Raw genomic sequence first — 14,691 nt, 5'->3', positions numbered from 1 at the left:
GGAGAGGATCCTGGCAGGGATGGGTGGGGATGGAGAGGATCCTGATGGGGATGGGTGGGGACGGAGAGGATCCTGGTGGGGACGGGTGGGAACGGAGAGGATCCTGGCGGGGATGGGTGGGGATGGAGAGGATCCTGATGGGGATGGGTGGGGACGGAGAGGATCCTGGTGGGGACGGGTGGGAACGGAGAGGATCCTGGCGGGGATGGGTGGGGACGGAGAGGATCCTGATGGGGATGGGTGGGGACGGAGAGGATCCTGGTGGGGACGGGTGGGAACGGAGAGGATCCTGGCGGGGATGGGTGGGGACGGAGAGGATCCTGGCGGGGATGGGTGGGGATGGAGAGGATCCTGATGGGGATGGGTGGGGACGGAGAGGATCCTGGTGGGGACGGGTGGGAACGGAGAGGATCCTGGCGGGGATGGGTGGGGATGGAGAAGATCCTGATGGGGACGGGTGGGGACAGAGAGGATCCTGGTGGGGACGGGTGGGAACGGAGAGGATCCTGGCGGGGATGGGTGGGGACGGAGAGGATCCTGATGGGGATGGGTGGGATCGGAGAGGATCCTGGCGGGGACGGGCGGGGATGGGTGGGATTTCTGTCCCCGTGCAACTCTTTAGCAGGAAGCTGCTTGTCGCTTCCTAAATCCTTCCCTCCCATTTCAAGGTTCTTTCTCCATTAGACACGCTTAGGTGGGTGCCTGAGCCTTACAACTGAAGAGCAAAAACTGTGAACCCGCACCCCGCAACATATGTGTGTGTGGGGGGGGAGGGGGGGCTCTGTCTCTCTCTCAGTGGTGGGGGGAGCACATGGTGGGAGGTGTGTGGATTTCTGCGGGAGCGGATTGGACACCTTGCGTATAGAAGAGCCCTAGCCGCAGTTGCTGCTTTTATAATTGTATTTTAAGTTTTAGAATCTTTTTTTTTTCTATTTTAATTAGAATTTATTCTGTAATTTATTTTCTTTGTATTTTTACTTTACTATTGATTATGGAGTTTTTTTGCTTTTGATTAGTACTATGTAAACCATTATGATGATGTATCAAATTGCAGTCTATAAATACTAATAAGCAATACCATATGTGTAGGGCCCTTTTTACAAAGCTCCAGTAGTGACACTGCTGCGGTAAATGCACTGAAGCCAGTTGCATAGTAAGGAGGGCAGGGAGGGAGGCAGGAGGCAGACTGCCCCAGGTGCTGTCTTGGTGAGGCGCCGACACCTCTCCTCCTCTCTGCCCTCCGTCCTTCCTTGCCCCTCCCCTGCCACGCTCACGCCTTCCCTTCTCCCCCTCCAGTGCCTCTAACTCTTGGCACGGGACCAGGAAGTGACATCAGAGGGAGAGCTGAGGCTGGTGCAGGCAGCAGGTTGGACATATTGCTCATGACAGCAAAGTTAAAGAGGAAGTAAAGGGGTGTGTGTATGTGCACATGATGGGAGGCATCTGGGGGGGCACCCAGGGAGGGGGCACCCACCCTCCTACCCACCCTCTCCTCCAGTTGCGTTCTACCCTCACTGCATCAGTGACTGAAGCCCATTCTTATGGGCTTCAGTGCTTATACCATGACAGCATCGCCACTGCAGCTTTGTAAAAGGGGCCCTTAATGAAAGAACTCAAAAAAGGATGCCTCAGTAAAACACAGATACACACCTCAGGCCCTGTCCTCCATCCATTTAAACACCTTCTTCCCTAATATTAAATGTTTCTATAGCACAACTGAACAAAAGTGACACTGTACAGCCATAGAAAGTATAATCATCTCTAGAATTAAAATACAGACAAGAAAAATAATTTAGCGAATGATACAGGTACAAATTTGTTTCTGTCCCAGCGGATCTATCTTCATCCCCGACCCATCCCCGTGAGTTCTGTCCATGCCCCATCACTGCAAGCTCTATCCTCATCTGCACAAGCCTTAAAGTGTTCGAGGCTTGTGCAGATGAGAGCAGAGCTTGCAGGGATGTGGATGGAGATATATCCCGCAAGGAATTTGTCTAATCCTTTCTTGAACCCCAGTACCGTACTCTGCCCAATCACGTCCTCTGGAAGCGCATTCCAGGTGTCCACCACACGTTGGGTAAAGAAGAACTTCCTAGTATTTGTTTTGAATCTGTCTCCTATCATCTTTTCCGAGTGCCCTCTTGTTCTTTTATTATTCGAGAGTTCGAAGAATCTGTCCCTCTCCACTCTCTCTATGCCCTTCATGATCTTATAAGTCTCTATCATATCCCCTCTAAGTCTCCTCTTCTCCAGGGAAAAGAGTCCCAGTTTCTCCAGTCTTTCTCTATCAATCTCTCTCTATTTCTATTTCTGTCTCTCTTTCTTTCTCTCTCTCTCTCTCTATTTCTATTTCTGTCTCTCTCCCTTTCTGTCTCTCTCTATTTCTCTCTGTCTCCCTTTCTCTCTCTCTTTCTGTCCCTCTCTACTCTATGCCTTTCATGATCTTGTAAGTCTCTATCATATCCCCTCTAAGTCTCCTCTTCTTCAGGGAAAAGAGTCCCAGTTTCTCCAGTCTTTCTCTATCAATCTCTCTCTATTTCTATTTCTGTCTCTCTTTCTTTCTCTCTCTCTCTCTCTATTTCTATTTCTGTCTCTCTCCCTTTCTGTCTCTCTCTATTTCTCTCTGTCTCCCTTTCTCTCTCTCTTTCTGTCCCTCTCTACTCTATGCCTTTCATGATCTTGTAAGTCTCTATCATATCCCCTCTAAGTCTCCTCTTCTTCAGGGAAAAGAGTCCCAGTTTCTCCAGTCTTTCTCTATCAATCTCTCTCTATTTCTATTTCTGTCTCTCTTTCTTTCTCTCTCTCTCTCTCTATTTCTATTTCTGTCTCTCTCCCTTTCTGTCTCTCTCTATTTCTCTCTGTCTCCCTTTCTCTCTCTCTTTCTGTCCCTCTCTACTCTATGCCTTTCATGATCTTGTAAGTCTCTATCATATCCCCTCTAAGTCTCCTCTTCTTTAGGGAAAAGAGTCCCAGTTTCTCCAGTCTTTCTCTATCAATCTCTCTCTATTTCTATTTCTGTCTCTCTTTCTTTCTCTCTCTCTCTCTCTATTTCTATTTCTGTCTCTCTCCCTTTCTGTCTCTCTCTATTTCTCTCTGTCTCCCTTTCTCTCTCTCTTTCTGTCCCTCTCTACTCTATGCCTTTCATGATCTTGTAAGTCTCTATCATATCCCCTCTAAGTCTCCTCTTCTCCAGGGAAAAGAGTCCCAGTTTCTCCAGTCTTTCTCTATCAATCTCTCTCTATTTCTATTTCTGTCTCTCTTTCTTTCTCTCTCTCTCTCTCTATTTCTATTTCTGTCTCTCTCCCTTTCTGTCTCTCTCTATTTCTCTCTGTCTCCCTTTCTCTCTCTCTTTCTGTCCCTCTCTACTCTATGCCTTTCATGATCTTGTAAGTCTCTATCATATCCCCTCTAAGTCTCCTCTTCTTCAGGGAAAAGAGTCCCAGTTTCTCCAATCTCTCTCTCTCTATTTCTGTCTCTCTTCCTTTCTCTCTCTCTTTCTTTCTCTCCCTCTCTCTATTTCTCTCTGTCTCCCTTTCTCTCTCTCTTTCTGTCCCTCTCCACTCTCTCTATGCCCTTCATGATCTTATAAGTCTCTATCATATCCCCTCTAAGTCTCCTCTTCTCCAGGGAAAAGAGTCCCAGTTTCTCCAATCTTTCTCTCTCTATTTCTGTCTCTCTTCCTTTCTCTCTCTCTTTCTTTCTCTCTCTCTCTCTCTTTCTCTCTTTCTCCCTTTCTCTCTCTCTTTCTGTCCCTCTCCACTCTCTCTATGCCCTTCATGATCTTATAAGTCTCTATCATATCCCCTCTAAGTCTCCTCTTCTCCAGGGAAAAGAGTCCCAGTTTCTCCAATCTCTCTCTCTCTATTTCTGTCTCTCTTCCTTTCTCTCTCTCTTTCTTTCTCTCCCTCTCTCTATTTCTCTCTGTCTCCCTTTCTCTCTCTCTTTCTGTCCCTCTCCACTCTCTCTATGCCCTTCATGATCTTATAAGTCTCTATCATATCCCCTCTAAGTCTCCTCTTCTCCAGGGAAAAGAGTCCCAGTTTCTCCAATCTCTCTCTCTCTATTTCTGTCTCTCTTCCTTTCTCTCTCTCTTTCTTTCTCTCCCTCTCTCTATTTCTCTCTGTCTCCCTTTCTCTCTCTCTTTCTGTCCCTCTCCACTCTCTCTATGCCCTTCATGATCTTTTAAGTCTCTATCATATCCCCTCTAAGTCTCCTCTTCTCCAGGGAAAAGAGTCCCAGTTTCTCCAGTCTTTCTCTATCAATCTCTCTCTATTTCTATTTCTGTCTCTCTTTCTTTCTCTCTCTCTCTCTCTATTTCTATTTCTGTCTCTCTCCCTTTCTGTCTCTCTCTATTTCTCTCTGTCTCCCTTTCTCTCTCTCTTTCTGTCCCTCTCTACTCTATGCCTTTCATGATCTTGTAAGTCTCTATCATATCCCCTCTAAGTCTCCTCTTCTTCAGGGAAAAGAGTCCCAGTTTCTCCAATCTCTCTCTCTCTATTTCTGTCTCTCTTCCTTTCTCTCTCTCTTTCTTTCTCTCCCTCTCTCTATTTCTCTCTGTCTCCCTTTCTCTCTCTCTTTCTGTCCCTCTCCACTCTCTCTATGCCCTTCATGATCTTATAAGTCTCTATCATATCCCCTCTAAGTCTCCTCTTCTCCAGGGAAAAGAGTCCCAGTTTCTCCAATCTCTCTCTCTCTATTTCTGTCTCTCTTCCTTTCTCTCTCTCTTTCTTTCTCTCCCTCTCTCTATTTCTCTCTGTCTCCCTTTCTCTCTCTCTTTCTGTCCCTCTCCACTCTCTCTATGCCCTTCATGATCTTATAAGTCTCTATCATATCCCCTCAAAGTCTCCTCTTCTCCAGGGAAAAGAGTCCCAGTTTCTCCAATCTCTCTCTCTCTATTTCTGTCTCTCTTCCTTTCTCTCTCTCTTTCTTTCTCTCCCTCTCTCTATTTCTCTCTGTCTCCCTTTCTCTCTCTCTTTCTGTCCCTCTCCACTCTCTCTATGCCCTTCATGATCTTATAAGTCTCTATCATATCCCCTCTAAGTCTCCTCTTCTCCAGGGAAAAGAGTCCCAGTTTCTCCAATCTCTCTCTCTCTATTTCTGTCTCTCTTCCTTTCTCTCTCTCTTTCTTTCTCTCCCTCTCTCTATTTCTCTCTGTCTCCCTTTCTCTCTCTCTTTCTGTCCCTCTCCACTCTCTCTATGCCCTTCATGATCTTTTAAGTCTCTATCATATCCCCTCTAAGTCTCCTCTTCTCCAGGGAAAAGAGTCCCAGTTTCTCCAGTCTTTCTCTATCAATCTCTCTCTATTTCTATTTCTGTCTCTCTTTCTTTCTCTCTCTCTCTCTCTATTTCTATTTCTGTCTCTCTCCCTTTCTGTCTCTCTCTATTTCTCTCTGTCTCCCTTTCTCTCTCTCTTTCTGTCCCTCTCTACTCTATGCCTTTCATGATCTTGTAAGTCTCTATCATATCCCCTCTAAGTCTCCTCTTCTCCAGGGAAAAGAGTCCCAGTTTCTCCAATCTCTCTCTCTCTCTCTCTATTTCTGTCTCTCTTCCTTTCTCTCTCTCTTTCTTTCTCTCCCTCTCTCTATTTCTCTCTGTCTCCCTTTCTCTCTCTCTTTCTGTCCCTCTCCACTCTCTCTATGCCCTTCATGATCTTATAAGTCTCTATCATATCCCCTCTAAGTCTCCTCTTCTCCAGGGAAAAGAGTCCCAGTTTCTCCAATCTCTCTCTCTCTATTTCTGTCTCTCTTCCTTTCTCTCTCTCTTTCTTTCTCTCCCTCTCTCTATTTCTCTCTGTCTCCCTTTCTCTCTCTCTTTCTGTCCCTCTCCACTCTCTCTATGCCCTTCATGATCTTATAAGTCTCTATCATATCCCCTCTAAGTCTCCTCTTCTCCAGGGAAAAGAGTCCCAGTTTCTCCAGTCTTTCTCTATCAATCTCTCTCTCTCTCTATTTCTGTCTCTCTTCCTTTCTCTCTCTCTTTCTTTCTCTCCCTCTCTCTATTTCTCTCTGTCTCCCTTTCTCTCTCTCTTTCTGTCCCTCTCCACTCTCTCTATGCCCTTCATGATCTTATAAGTCTCTATCATATCCCCTCTAAGTCTCCTCTTCTCCAGGGAAAAGAGTCCCAGTTTCTCCAATCTCTCTCTCTCTATTTCTGTCTCTCTTCCTTTCTCTCTCTCTTTCTTTCTCTCCCTCTCTCTATTTCTCTCTGTCTCCCTTTCTCTCTCTCTTTCTGTCCCTCTCCACTCTCTCTATGCCCTTCATGATCTTTTAAGTCTCTATCATATCCCCTCTAAGTCTCCTCTTCTCCAGGGAAAAGAGTCCCAGTTTCTCCAGTCTTTCTCTATCAATCTCTCTCTATTTCTATTTCTATTTCTGTCTCTCTTTCTTTCTCTCTCTCTCTCTCTATTTCTATTTCTGTCTCTCTCCCTTTCTGTCTCTCTCTATTTCTCTCTGTCTCCCTTTCTCTCTCTCTTTCTGTCCCTCTCTACTCTATGCCTTTCATGATCTTGTAAGTCTCTATCATATCCCCTCTAAGTCTCCTCTTCTCCAGGGAAAAGAGTCCCAGTTTCTCCAATCTCTCTCTCTCTCTCTCTATTTCTGTCTCTCTTCCTTTCTCTCTCTCTTTCTTTCTCTCCCTCTCTCTATTTCTCTCTGTCTCCCTTTCTCTCTCTCTTTCTGTCCCTCTCCACTCTCTCTATGCCCTTCATGATCTTATAAGTCTCTATCATATCCCCTCTAAGTCTCCTCTTCTCCAGGGAAAAGAGTCCCAGTTTCTCCAATCTCTCTCTCTCTATTTCTGTCTCTCTTCCTTTCTCTCTCTCTTTCTTTCTCTCCCTCTCTCTATTTCTCTCTGTCTCCCTTTCTCTCTCTCTTTCTGTCCCTCTCCACTCTCTCTATGCCCTTCATGATCTTATAAGTCTCTATCATATCCCCTCTAAGTCTCCTCTTCTCCAGGGAAAAGAGTCCCAGTTTCTCCAATCTCTCTCTTTCTATTTCTGTCTCTCTTCCTTTCTCTCTCTCTTTCTTTCTCTCCCTCTCTCTATTTCTCTCTGTCTCCCTTTCTCTCTCTCTTTCTGTCCCTCTCCACTCTCTCTATGCCCTTCATGATCTTATATGTCTCTATCATATCCCCTCTAAGTCTCCTCTTCTCCAGGGAAAATAGACCCAGCTTCTCCAATCTCTCAGCATATGACAGGTTTTCCATACCTTTTATCAGACGCGTCGCTCTCCTCTGAACCCTCTCGACCAATGCCATATCCTTCTTAAGGTACGGCGACCAATATTGGACGCAGTACTCCAAATGCGGGCGCACCATTGCCCGATACAATGGCAGGATAACCTCTTTCGTTCTGGCTGTAATACCCTTTTTGATTATACCAAGCATTCTATTCGCTCTATTACAGTAGAAGCACATTTAGTGTCAGAGAGTTGGGATCAAGAAGAGTGAGTTAAAAGGCAGATGCTGTTCAAAAGGACCAGAAGTATTCCAGGCATATGGAGGTTAGGAGGAGGGGTATAGTGAAAATAAGAGAGAAGTAGTGTAGAGCTGCAGAATGAATACACCTGAAGATGAGAAGAAGTTTGAAGAGAATACAAGAGCCAATGTGAAGTTCTGAGAAGTCTGCTATTGAGATAAATATAGGGGAAGGCACTGTTTGCCCTGGGATTGGTAGCATGGAATATTGCTACTATTTGGGTTTCTGCCAGGTACTTGTGACCTGGAATGGGCATTGTTGCAACTCTGTCATATGGATCACTGATCTGACCCAGTATGGTTATTCTTATGTTAAGACGGGTAACATGTTCATAACAAACCTTGAGAAATAAGTCAAGCAACTGAATTACATATAGACTGCAGTGGAGAAAGGTATTTTAGGCAGAACTGTGAGGAGTATTACATACTGTAGATGAACCCCTCCGTTATATCCCCTAGGTCACAGACTATTGCACTAACCATTAGGCTATTCCTCCAATACATGCTATTGGTTCTGGCTGTCAGAATCTGTTGTTTTGCTTTGCTTTATTCTTTGCTGCCCCCCAGAAGCTGCTGCCCTCTTGTCTGTACCCTTCTCCTCTACTGCTAACTCCTTCTACCTTGCTACACCATATGTTTGGAACAAACTGCCTGACTCTGTGCCAGGCTCCATATCTAGCGGTATTCAAATCCAGGTTGAAATGGGGAACAGAGAGTGGGGAGAAGACGCTGAAGGGACATGGGTTAGAGAGAGTGGGGAGAAGACGCTGAAGGGAAATGGGGAACAGAGTGGGGAGAAGATGCTGGAAGGGAAGACAGAGATGTCAGACTATGGTGGGAGCGGAGGGAAGAAGATGGGTGCCAGACCAATTGGGAGGTGGGAGGGGGGTGGAAGGAGAGATGCAAGGGAGAGGTTCAGTAACAGAGAAAATGGAAGACGCAGAGAGAAGGCAGACAGTGGATGGAAGGAATTGAATGAGAAGATGAGGAAAGCAGAAACCAGACAACAAAGGTAGAAAAAAAAATTAAGTCCTAACCCCAGCCCACTTGTAAAGCATCCATATCTGTTTGTCACTCCCGCTATAGTCCCCTACCATATCTACTTCATCATTCCCTTTGTAATTCCCTACCTGAGCGGTGTGTATAGTTTCACCCTTCTGTCCTGTTTGTCTGGCATAATTAGATTGTAAGCTCTTTTGAGCAGGGACTGTCTCTTGCATGTTAAATGTACAGCACTGCATGCGCCTGGTAGCGCTATACAAATAATAAATAGTAGTAGGTGACCACCTAGTTTGTCTAAATCAGTGATTCCCAAACAATGAGGCAGAGAGTGGGCATTCCTATGCTAACCAGTGAGCACATCTATATTACCGCATGCTAACTGGTTAGCACACTAACACCGGAGCCCTTATTGCCTATAAAGTGTTCATGCGATAACTTTTGAAAATGGCTGCATGCTAATGGCCAGTAAAGGAACAAGCTACTTTAAATACCTTTTTAAACGAGAGTGGCGCTCAGAATCCAAGATGGAGTAAAAAACTTCAAATACATTTGAAGTTTTTTACTCCATCTTGGATTCTGAGCGCCACTCTCGTTTAAAAAGGTATTTAAAGTAGCTTGTTCCTTTACTAGTTTTTTGCCTGTTTATGGTCATTTGGGAACAAATCTCCTTTTTTTGAAATTTACCCAGTTGTGTATATTGCATGCTAATGGCAACATCAGCCCATGGCCATTAATGATAATAATTGAGAAAAAAAAAATGTTATGGCTGCAATAAAGATGGCCTTAGTACACAAGAAAAACCTGCATAAGGGTGCTCTAAAGTTTTTACCGTAGCCATGTATAATAATAATAATAATTTATTTCTTGTATACCGCCAAATCAGTAAAAGGTTCTAGGCGGTTCACAGCAAGATAAGGCTGAACATTCAGCCGAGTCATAATATAACAAAAAGCTATTCTTAGAAGATACATAATGCCTATAGATTAAAAGCTTTAACATTAAAATACTTAAGTTACACTTTTATCAAATAAAGAACCGCTTCCTTCTCTTTTATACTATAAACTCCCAGATATTATATCTGCATGACCTCTGTAAATCTTTTATTGAATCCTACAAAGAAGCATCCTCTTTCCCAGATATATATGTCCCTTAGGAGCCTTCTTTTTTAATTATTATTATTGGGGTATTGCTGAGAACAAAGAGATATGATATGTATAACTGTTGGAAGAAGAAGGATGCTCAGTACTGAACACGTCCACAACCTGGAGGTAATGGGGGGTAGAATGTTGCAGCCTGAAAGAAAATGGAAAAGAGATGTACCGGGAAACAGTGGTAAGGCATTTTGGAGTGCCTGACAACTTGGCATGCGAGAGCCTGAGAGAGAGAAGGCGAAAAGGAAGAAACAAATTAATCGGGGGGGAAGGGAGACAGACATGAGAGATCAGATAGAGTGAAAAGGAGAGGGAAGATTCAGTTGGAATAAAGGGAGATATCACAGATAGAAAGAGAAAACCCTGCAGCAGGTGTGTGTGTACAGAGAGATCCTCCTAAAACAGTGGTTCTAAATCTTAACCCAATCAGGCCTTCACAATGAATATGCATCGAAAGGAGGTGATGCATGCAGGGCAGGATTAATTCATCGAGGGCCCCTAGGCACACAAGTACACTGAGTCCCCTGCCCCGCTCCACCCCACCATGCGCCCAGGCAGAAACAGGAAGCTGCGTCAGAGGGAAGCTTTGGGCAAGCAGCACCGCTTGCAGGAAAGGGGTAAAACGTGGACCTGACGGACCTCGCGGATCTAAACCCGCACGTCCTTAAAAATCTGAGGTCCGTGCCGCTTGTAGTTTAGTTTCTGGCTGTGACAGACCTCGGTGACAATTTAGCGCTGACGGATCCGTCTCAGCATAGGGAGGGAAAAGTATTAGGATCCGTCAGCGCTAAAATGTCACCGAGGTCTGTCAGAGCCAGAGACTCGTGCTGGAGCGGCTCTAAAACGAATCCTTTAAGCTGGTTTCCTGCAGCCCCAGTAAATCGGTTCTGACAGACCTCGATGACATTGTAGCGCTGACGGATCCTAATACTTTTCCCTCCCTAAGCTGAGACGGATCCGTCAGCGCTAAATTGTCACCGAGGTCTGTCAGAGCCAGAAACTAACTACAAGCGGCACGGACCTCAGATTTTTAAGGACGTGCGGGTTTAGATCCGCGAGGTCCGTCAGGTCCACATTTTACCCCTTCCCCCGCTTGGACAATTACATTTCCCGTTGCCTTTCTTACCCGCGTTGCTTGCTTGTCTTACTTTCCATCGATGGGGGGGGGGGGAGGGGGGGCGCGTTGGTGATCGATGCTGGAGGGGCCCATCGCCGTTTGGAAAAAACAATGTTGAGACCCTCCTTCATCGGGCCCCCCTGACCATTTCGGGCCCTAGGCACGTGCCTACATGGCCTATTGGTTAATCCTGCCCTGGAGGCATGCAGGTTTATCTCATGCATATTCATTGTGAATACTGTATCCCGACCACCTAACTGGCCAGGTTGAGAACCACTATGAGAGAAAAGGCAGAGAGAGAAGAAACTGTGTGAGAGGCAGACAGGAGAGCTACCTAGGAAAGAGAACCCGTCACAAAGAGAGAGAGTGGGGGGAGGGCGGGCTCGGTTGCTATGGCGGCGAGAGAAGGGGCGCGAGAAACACAACCTTCGCAGGGGTCGGCCAGTGTAGTCGGTTACTGCGGGGGAACCATTCGGGTGCACGTGGGAGGTCGTTGAGCCGCCTGGAGCTCGGCGAGACCGCCAGGGGGCGCAGCTGAGGCGTGAAGGAAGACGGGGCATTTGGGGACAGAAATCTTAACTGTCGTCCTCCTGGTTCTCCGCTGGGAGGCCGGGGCAGGAGAGGACCAGATCTTCCACCTGTACAGGGGAAGGTGGAGCCGGAGAGGCGGGGCAGCTGTCACCCCCCTGCCCTGAGGGCGGGGCAGAGCTGAAGTAGGCGGAGTGGCAGAGCTCATATTTTGTATGGAGAGGAGGGGTAGAACCAGGTGGATCTCACATCTGCACGGAGGAGGGGGTGGAGTTGGGGAGGGGGGGGCAGGTGTCACTCCTGCACAGCGGAGAGGGGCGGAGCCGGGGGCAGGTCTCCCACCTGCTGCGGGAAGGCAGGATTGCGAGCGCCTCTCTGGGTCACACACGTCACCAGTCAGCATGGCACGGGCGGCGGCAGCGGGGCTCGATCGCTACTGGCAGCTCCTAGTGCTCGGCCTCGGGGCGCTGGGTGCCCTCGCCGGAGCCCAGGAGCAGAGTCTCCACGTCTGCAAAGAGGTAAGAGCGTCCCTTTAGGTCCATGAAGCGCATCCTCCAGCCCAAAGAGGCAGATCCAGCAATGAAACGAAGCCCCAGGTCCTGCCAGGTGTGGGGCAGGGGAATGGTCCCTTGCCTTGTGAGGGTCAACCAAATCCCATGCCAGCACTTCATAAAATAACATAGAAGTAGGGATTTTCACCTGAAATCTCCTTCCTCACTATTCTGATGATTATTTTGTCCGTTTATTGGTTTTTATAAGGTTCTGTCACTTTAAGAAAGGAGATGATATGGGGGCACGTTATAGGGGGGGAGATCTCTAACAGCAGGTTCAACCATAACAAACATAGTAGATGACGGCAGATAAAGACCCGGGATCTTTTCCAGATAAGCCCTGCCAAAAAGTTAACCCCCGCCACCCAAAAAAATTATAAAAGAGAGGCGCGATCTGTAGAAAGTAAAGTGTGTGGGGGGGGGTTTCCCCCCCACACACCCCCGTCGGAGCCCTTAAAAAAATGGTCAACAGTTTATCCTATTTTTTTATAATGTTAAGTTTCATATCCTATTTTTTATAATATTTTTTGATAATGTTAACTTTCATATCCTCTTTCTTATAATCTTTTTTGGGTGCTCCGACGGGGGGGTGTGGGGGGGAAACCCCCCCCCCCACTTTACTTTATACACATCGCGCCGCGTTGTGGGGCCGTTGTGCTGAGAACTTCACTGCTTAAGTTTGTGTGCGCTGGTAAAAGGTGGCGGGGCTTAACTTTTGGTGCGCCCACTTTTTCCATTAGTGGCGGGGCTTACCGGATCTTTTCCAGATAAGCCCAGCCAAAAAGTTAACCCCCGCCACCCAAAAAAAAATTATAAAAAAGAGGCGCAATCTGTAGAAAGTAAAGTGGGGGGGTTCCCCCCCACGCCCCCCTCCCCCCCGTCGGAGCCCTTAAAAAAATGGTCCACAGTTTCCATCTTCACTGGTTAAGGTTGCGTGCGCTGGGAAAAGGTGGCGGGACTTAACTTTCGGCGCGTCCACTTTTTCCATTAGTGGCGGGGCTTATCTGGAAAAGATCCAAGACCCGAATGGTCCATCCAGTCTGCCCAACCTGATTCAATTAAAATTTTTTAATTTTAGGTCAGGGGACAAGAGATGTCATAAGGTTTATTAGCAACTAAAGAAGAAAGTGCAAGTGCCACATAGCAAAATCATGGTTTTGTTTTCCTTCTCTGCCAATTCATGATTGACTTGTTTCTTGTTTAAGTTACTTTTACAGTCTGTGCCTTTCTTTCTTGGTGGGTTTCCCTTTAGCAATATTGCTGGCAAAATGGCTCCATTATAAATACCCTTTGGAGGTTTCTGTTTGTCCACCTTTACCTTATGCTACAACTATACTGTGGGGACAGGAAAGAGTATAATCTTCCAAAAGTATTATGTATTAGATCTTTGAATTTTCGATTAAGTTGTTTTGAAGAAAGCACCTTTTATATTATATTTGTAAAGGAAATACCTATTAAATCAGTTTCTAGGGCCGCCTTTATAGGCAATTAGTGAGCGGCGTCAACTGGAATGCACGGATATTTATTTTGGAAGCGCAAGGTTTGAAAAGTAATTCTATACCTGAAAGGACAGCCAGCTCCTTCCTTGCAAATAGGGGCATTAAGGGCTCCTTTTACTAAGCTGCATTAGGGCTTTAACGCGTGGAATAGCGCGTGCTGCCCTAAATACATAAAACACAAATAACATAACACAAACAAATAAAACACAAACAAATAACATAAAACACAAATACATAAAACATAAATAACGCCAGCCCTAAATACATAAAACACAAATGTCAATTAATTGTCAGCATTGAGATACTTTTTTTTTTATGTTATCAACATGTAGAAAAATGATATTCTGATGATAGCGAGAATACGAAAGAGCCATTCAATATTCTAAAATTACTTTTGGTTTGTAATGAAGTGAAAAGCAAAAATGCTTATAAAGATAGTTTGTTTGTTTTTTTTTTTCCTATAGGGATATACATAAGAAAATAAATCTTTGGCTCAGTTTTGGATTTTTATAAATGTTTTTGTCCTGCTTTTTGGATTCTTTTTTTTTTTTTTTCAGTTTATCTCCTCACTTCTTTGAAACCTCCAATCTGATGCCTATCACCCCCAAGAAGGATATAGATCAGGGGTGTCCAACCTGCGGCTCCGTGAAGTATTTTGTGCGGCCCCGGTCTAGGGCGATGCAGTGTTTTCCTCTGCTGCCCCCGGGTGTTTACCATCTTGCTGGCTCCCTCCTCTGTCTTGCTGCAGCGTTTGCGCATTTGTGTGGCCCCAGAAACATTTTTTTCGGCCAGTGCGGCCCAGTGAAGCCAAAAGGTTGGACACCCCTGATATAGATAGAGATTCTTTTAAAGTTCAGGTGTCAAAGAGAAGGGTTTTCAGTTTCTTCCGGAACAAGTTGTAGCTTGGCTCTGTTCAGATTGTTTCTGCCAGGTCATTCCAAGTGTTCACTACCAGGAAGGCTAGCGTGGAGTGAAATATGCGTCTGTACTTGAGATTTTTGGGGGTTGGAAGATTTAGTTGTATCCTGTTCAGGGTTCTACGAGAGGCAGACCAGAAAAGCTGGATAAGAGGAGCTGCTGAATTTCTATGGAGTATGTGATGAATGATGCATGACGTTTTGAAATTTATTCGTGATGGGATGGGTAGCCGGTGTAATTCTTTGATGAAGGATGAAACAGTCATATTTTTTCTTGTTGAAAATTAGGAGAGAGCTCTACAAGGTATTCGTCAGGATCCCAATTTAATAATAACATGGGGTAGCGATTGTGGTCCAGCTACGAGAATCTTATTTAAATGACACACAATATTACCAGTGTTTAGCATATAACCCTACTAATAATATTATGAAGGAAATAGCTCAATTAACAGC

At 45.7% G+C, this 14,691-nt stretch overlaps 1 protein-coding gene across 3 annotated transcripts in view; it reads left to right on the top strand.

Annotated features, from left to right (window-relative positions):
* Nucleotides 1-14,691, top strand: part of ELAPOR1 (endosome-lysosome associated apoptosis and autophagy regulator 1) — a 153,308-nt gene that overhangs the window by 11,180 nt on the left and 127,437 nt on the right. The window contains exon 1 of one of the 3 annotated variants that reach the window (XM_033918777.1): nt 11,637-11,789. The exons of 1 other annotated variant lie outside the window; for it this stretch is intronic. In XM_033918777.1, coding sequence (XP_033774668.1) covers nt 11,673-11,789 — 117 coding nt within the window. In that variant the 5' untranslated portion in view covers nt 11,637-11,672. Of the gene's footprint in view, nt 1-11,636; nt 11,790-14,691 lie in introns of those variants that run through there. One more of the 3 variants, XM_033918776.1, reaches the window with a different exon arrangement.

The sequence above is a fragment of the Geotrypetes seraphini genome, chromosome 13 (genome assembly GCF_902459505.1).
Source record: "Geotrypetes seraphini chromosome 13, aGeoSer1.1, whole genome shotgun sequence".
Classification (NCBI taxonomy): Eukaryota; Metazoa; Chordata; class Amphibia; order Gymnophiona; family Dermophiidae; genus Geotrypetes; species Geotrypetes seraphini.
This window is presented reverse-complemented; position numbering and strand designations above follow the sequence as displayed.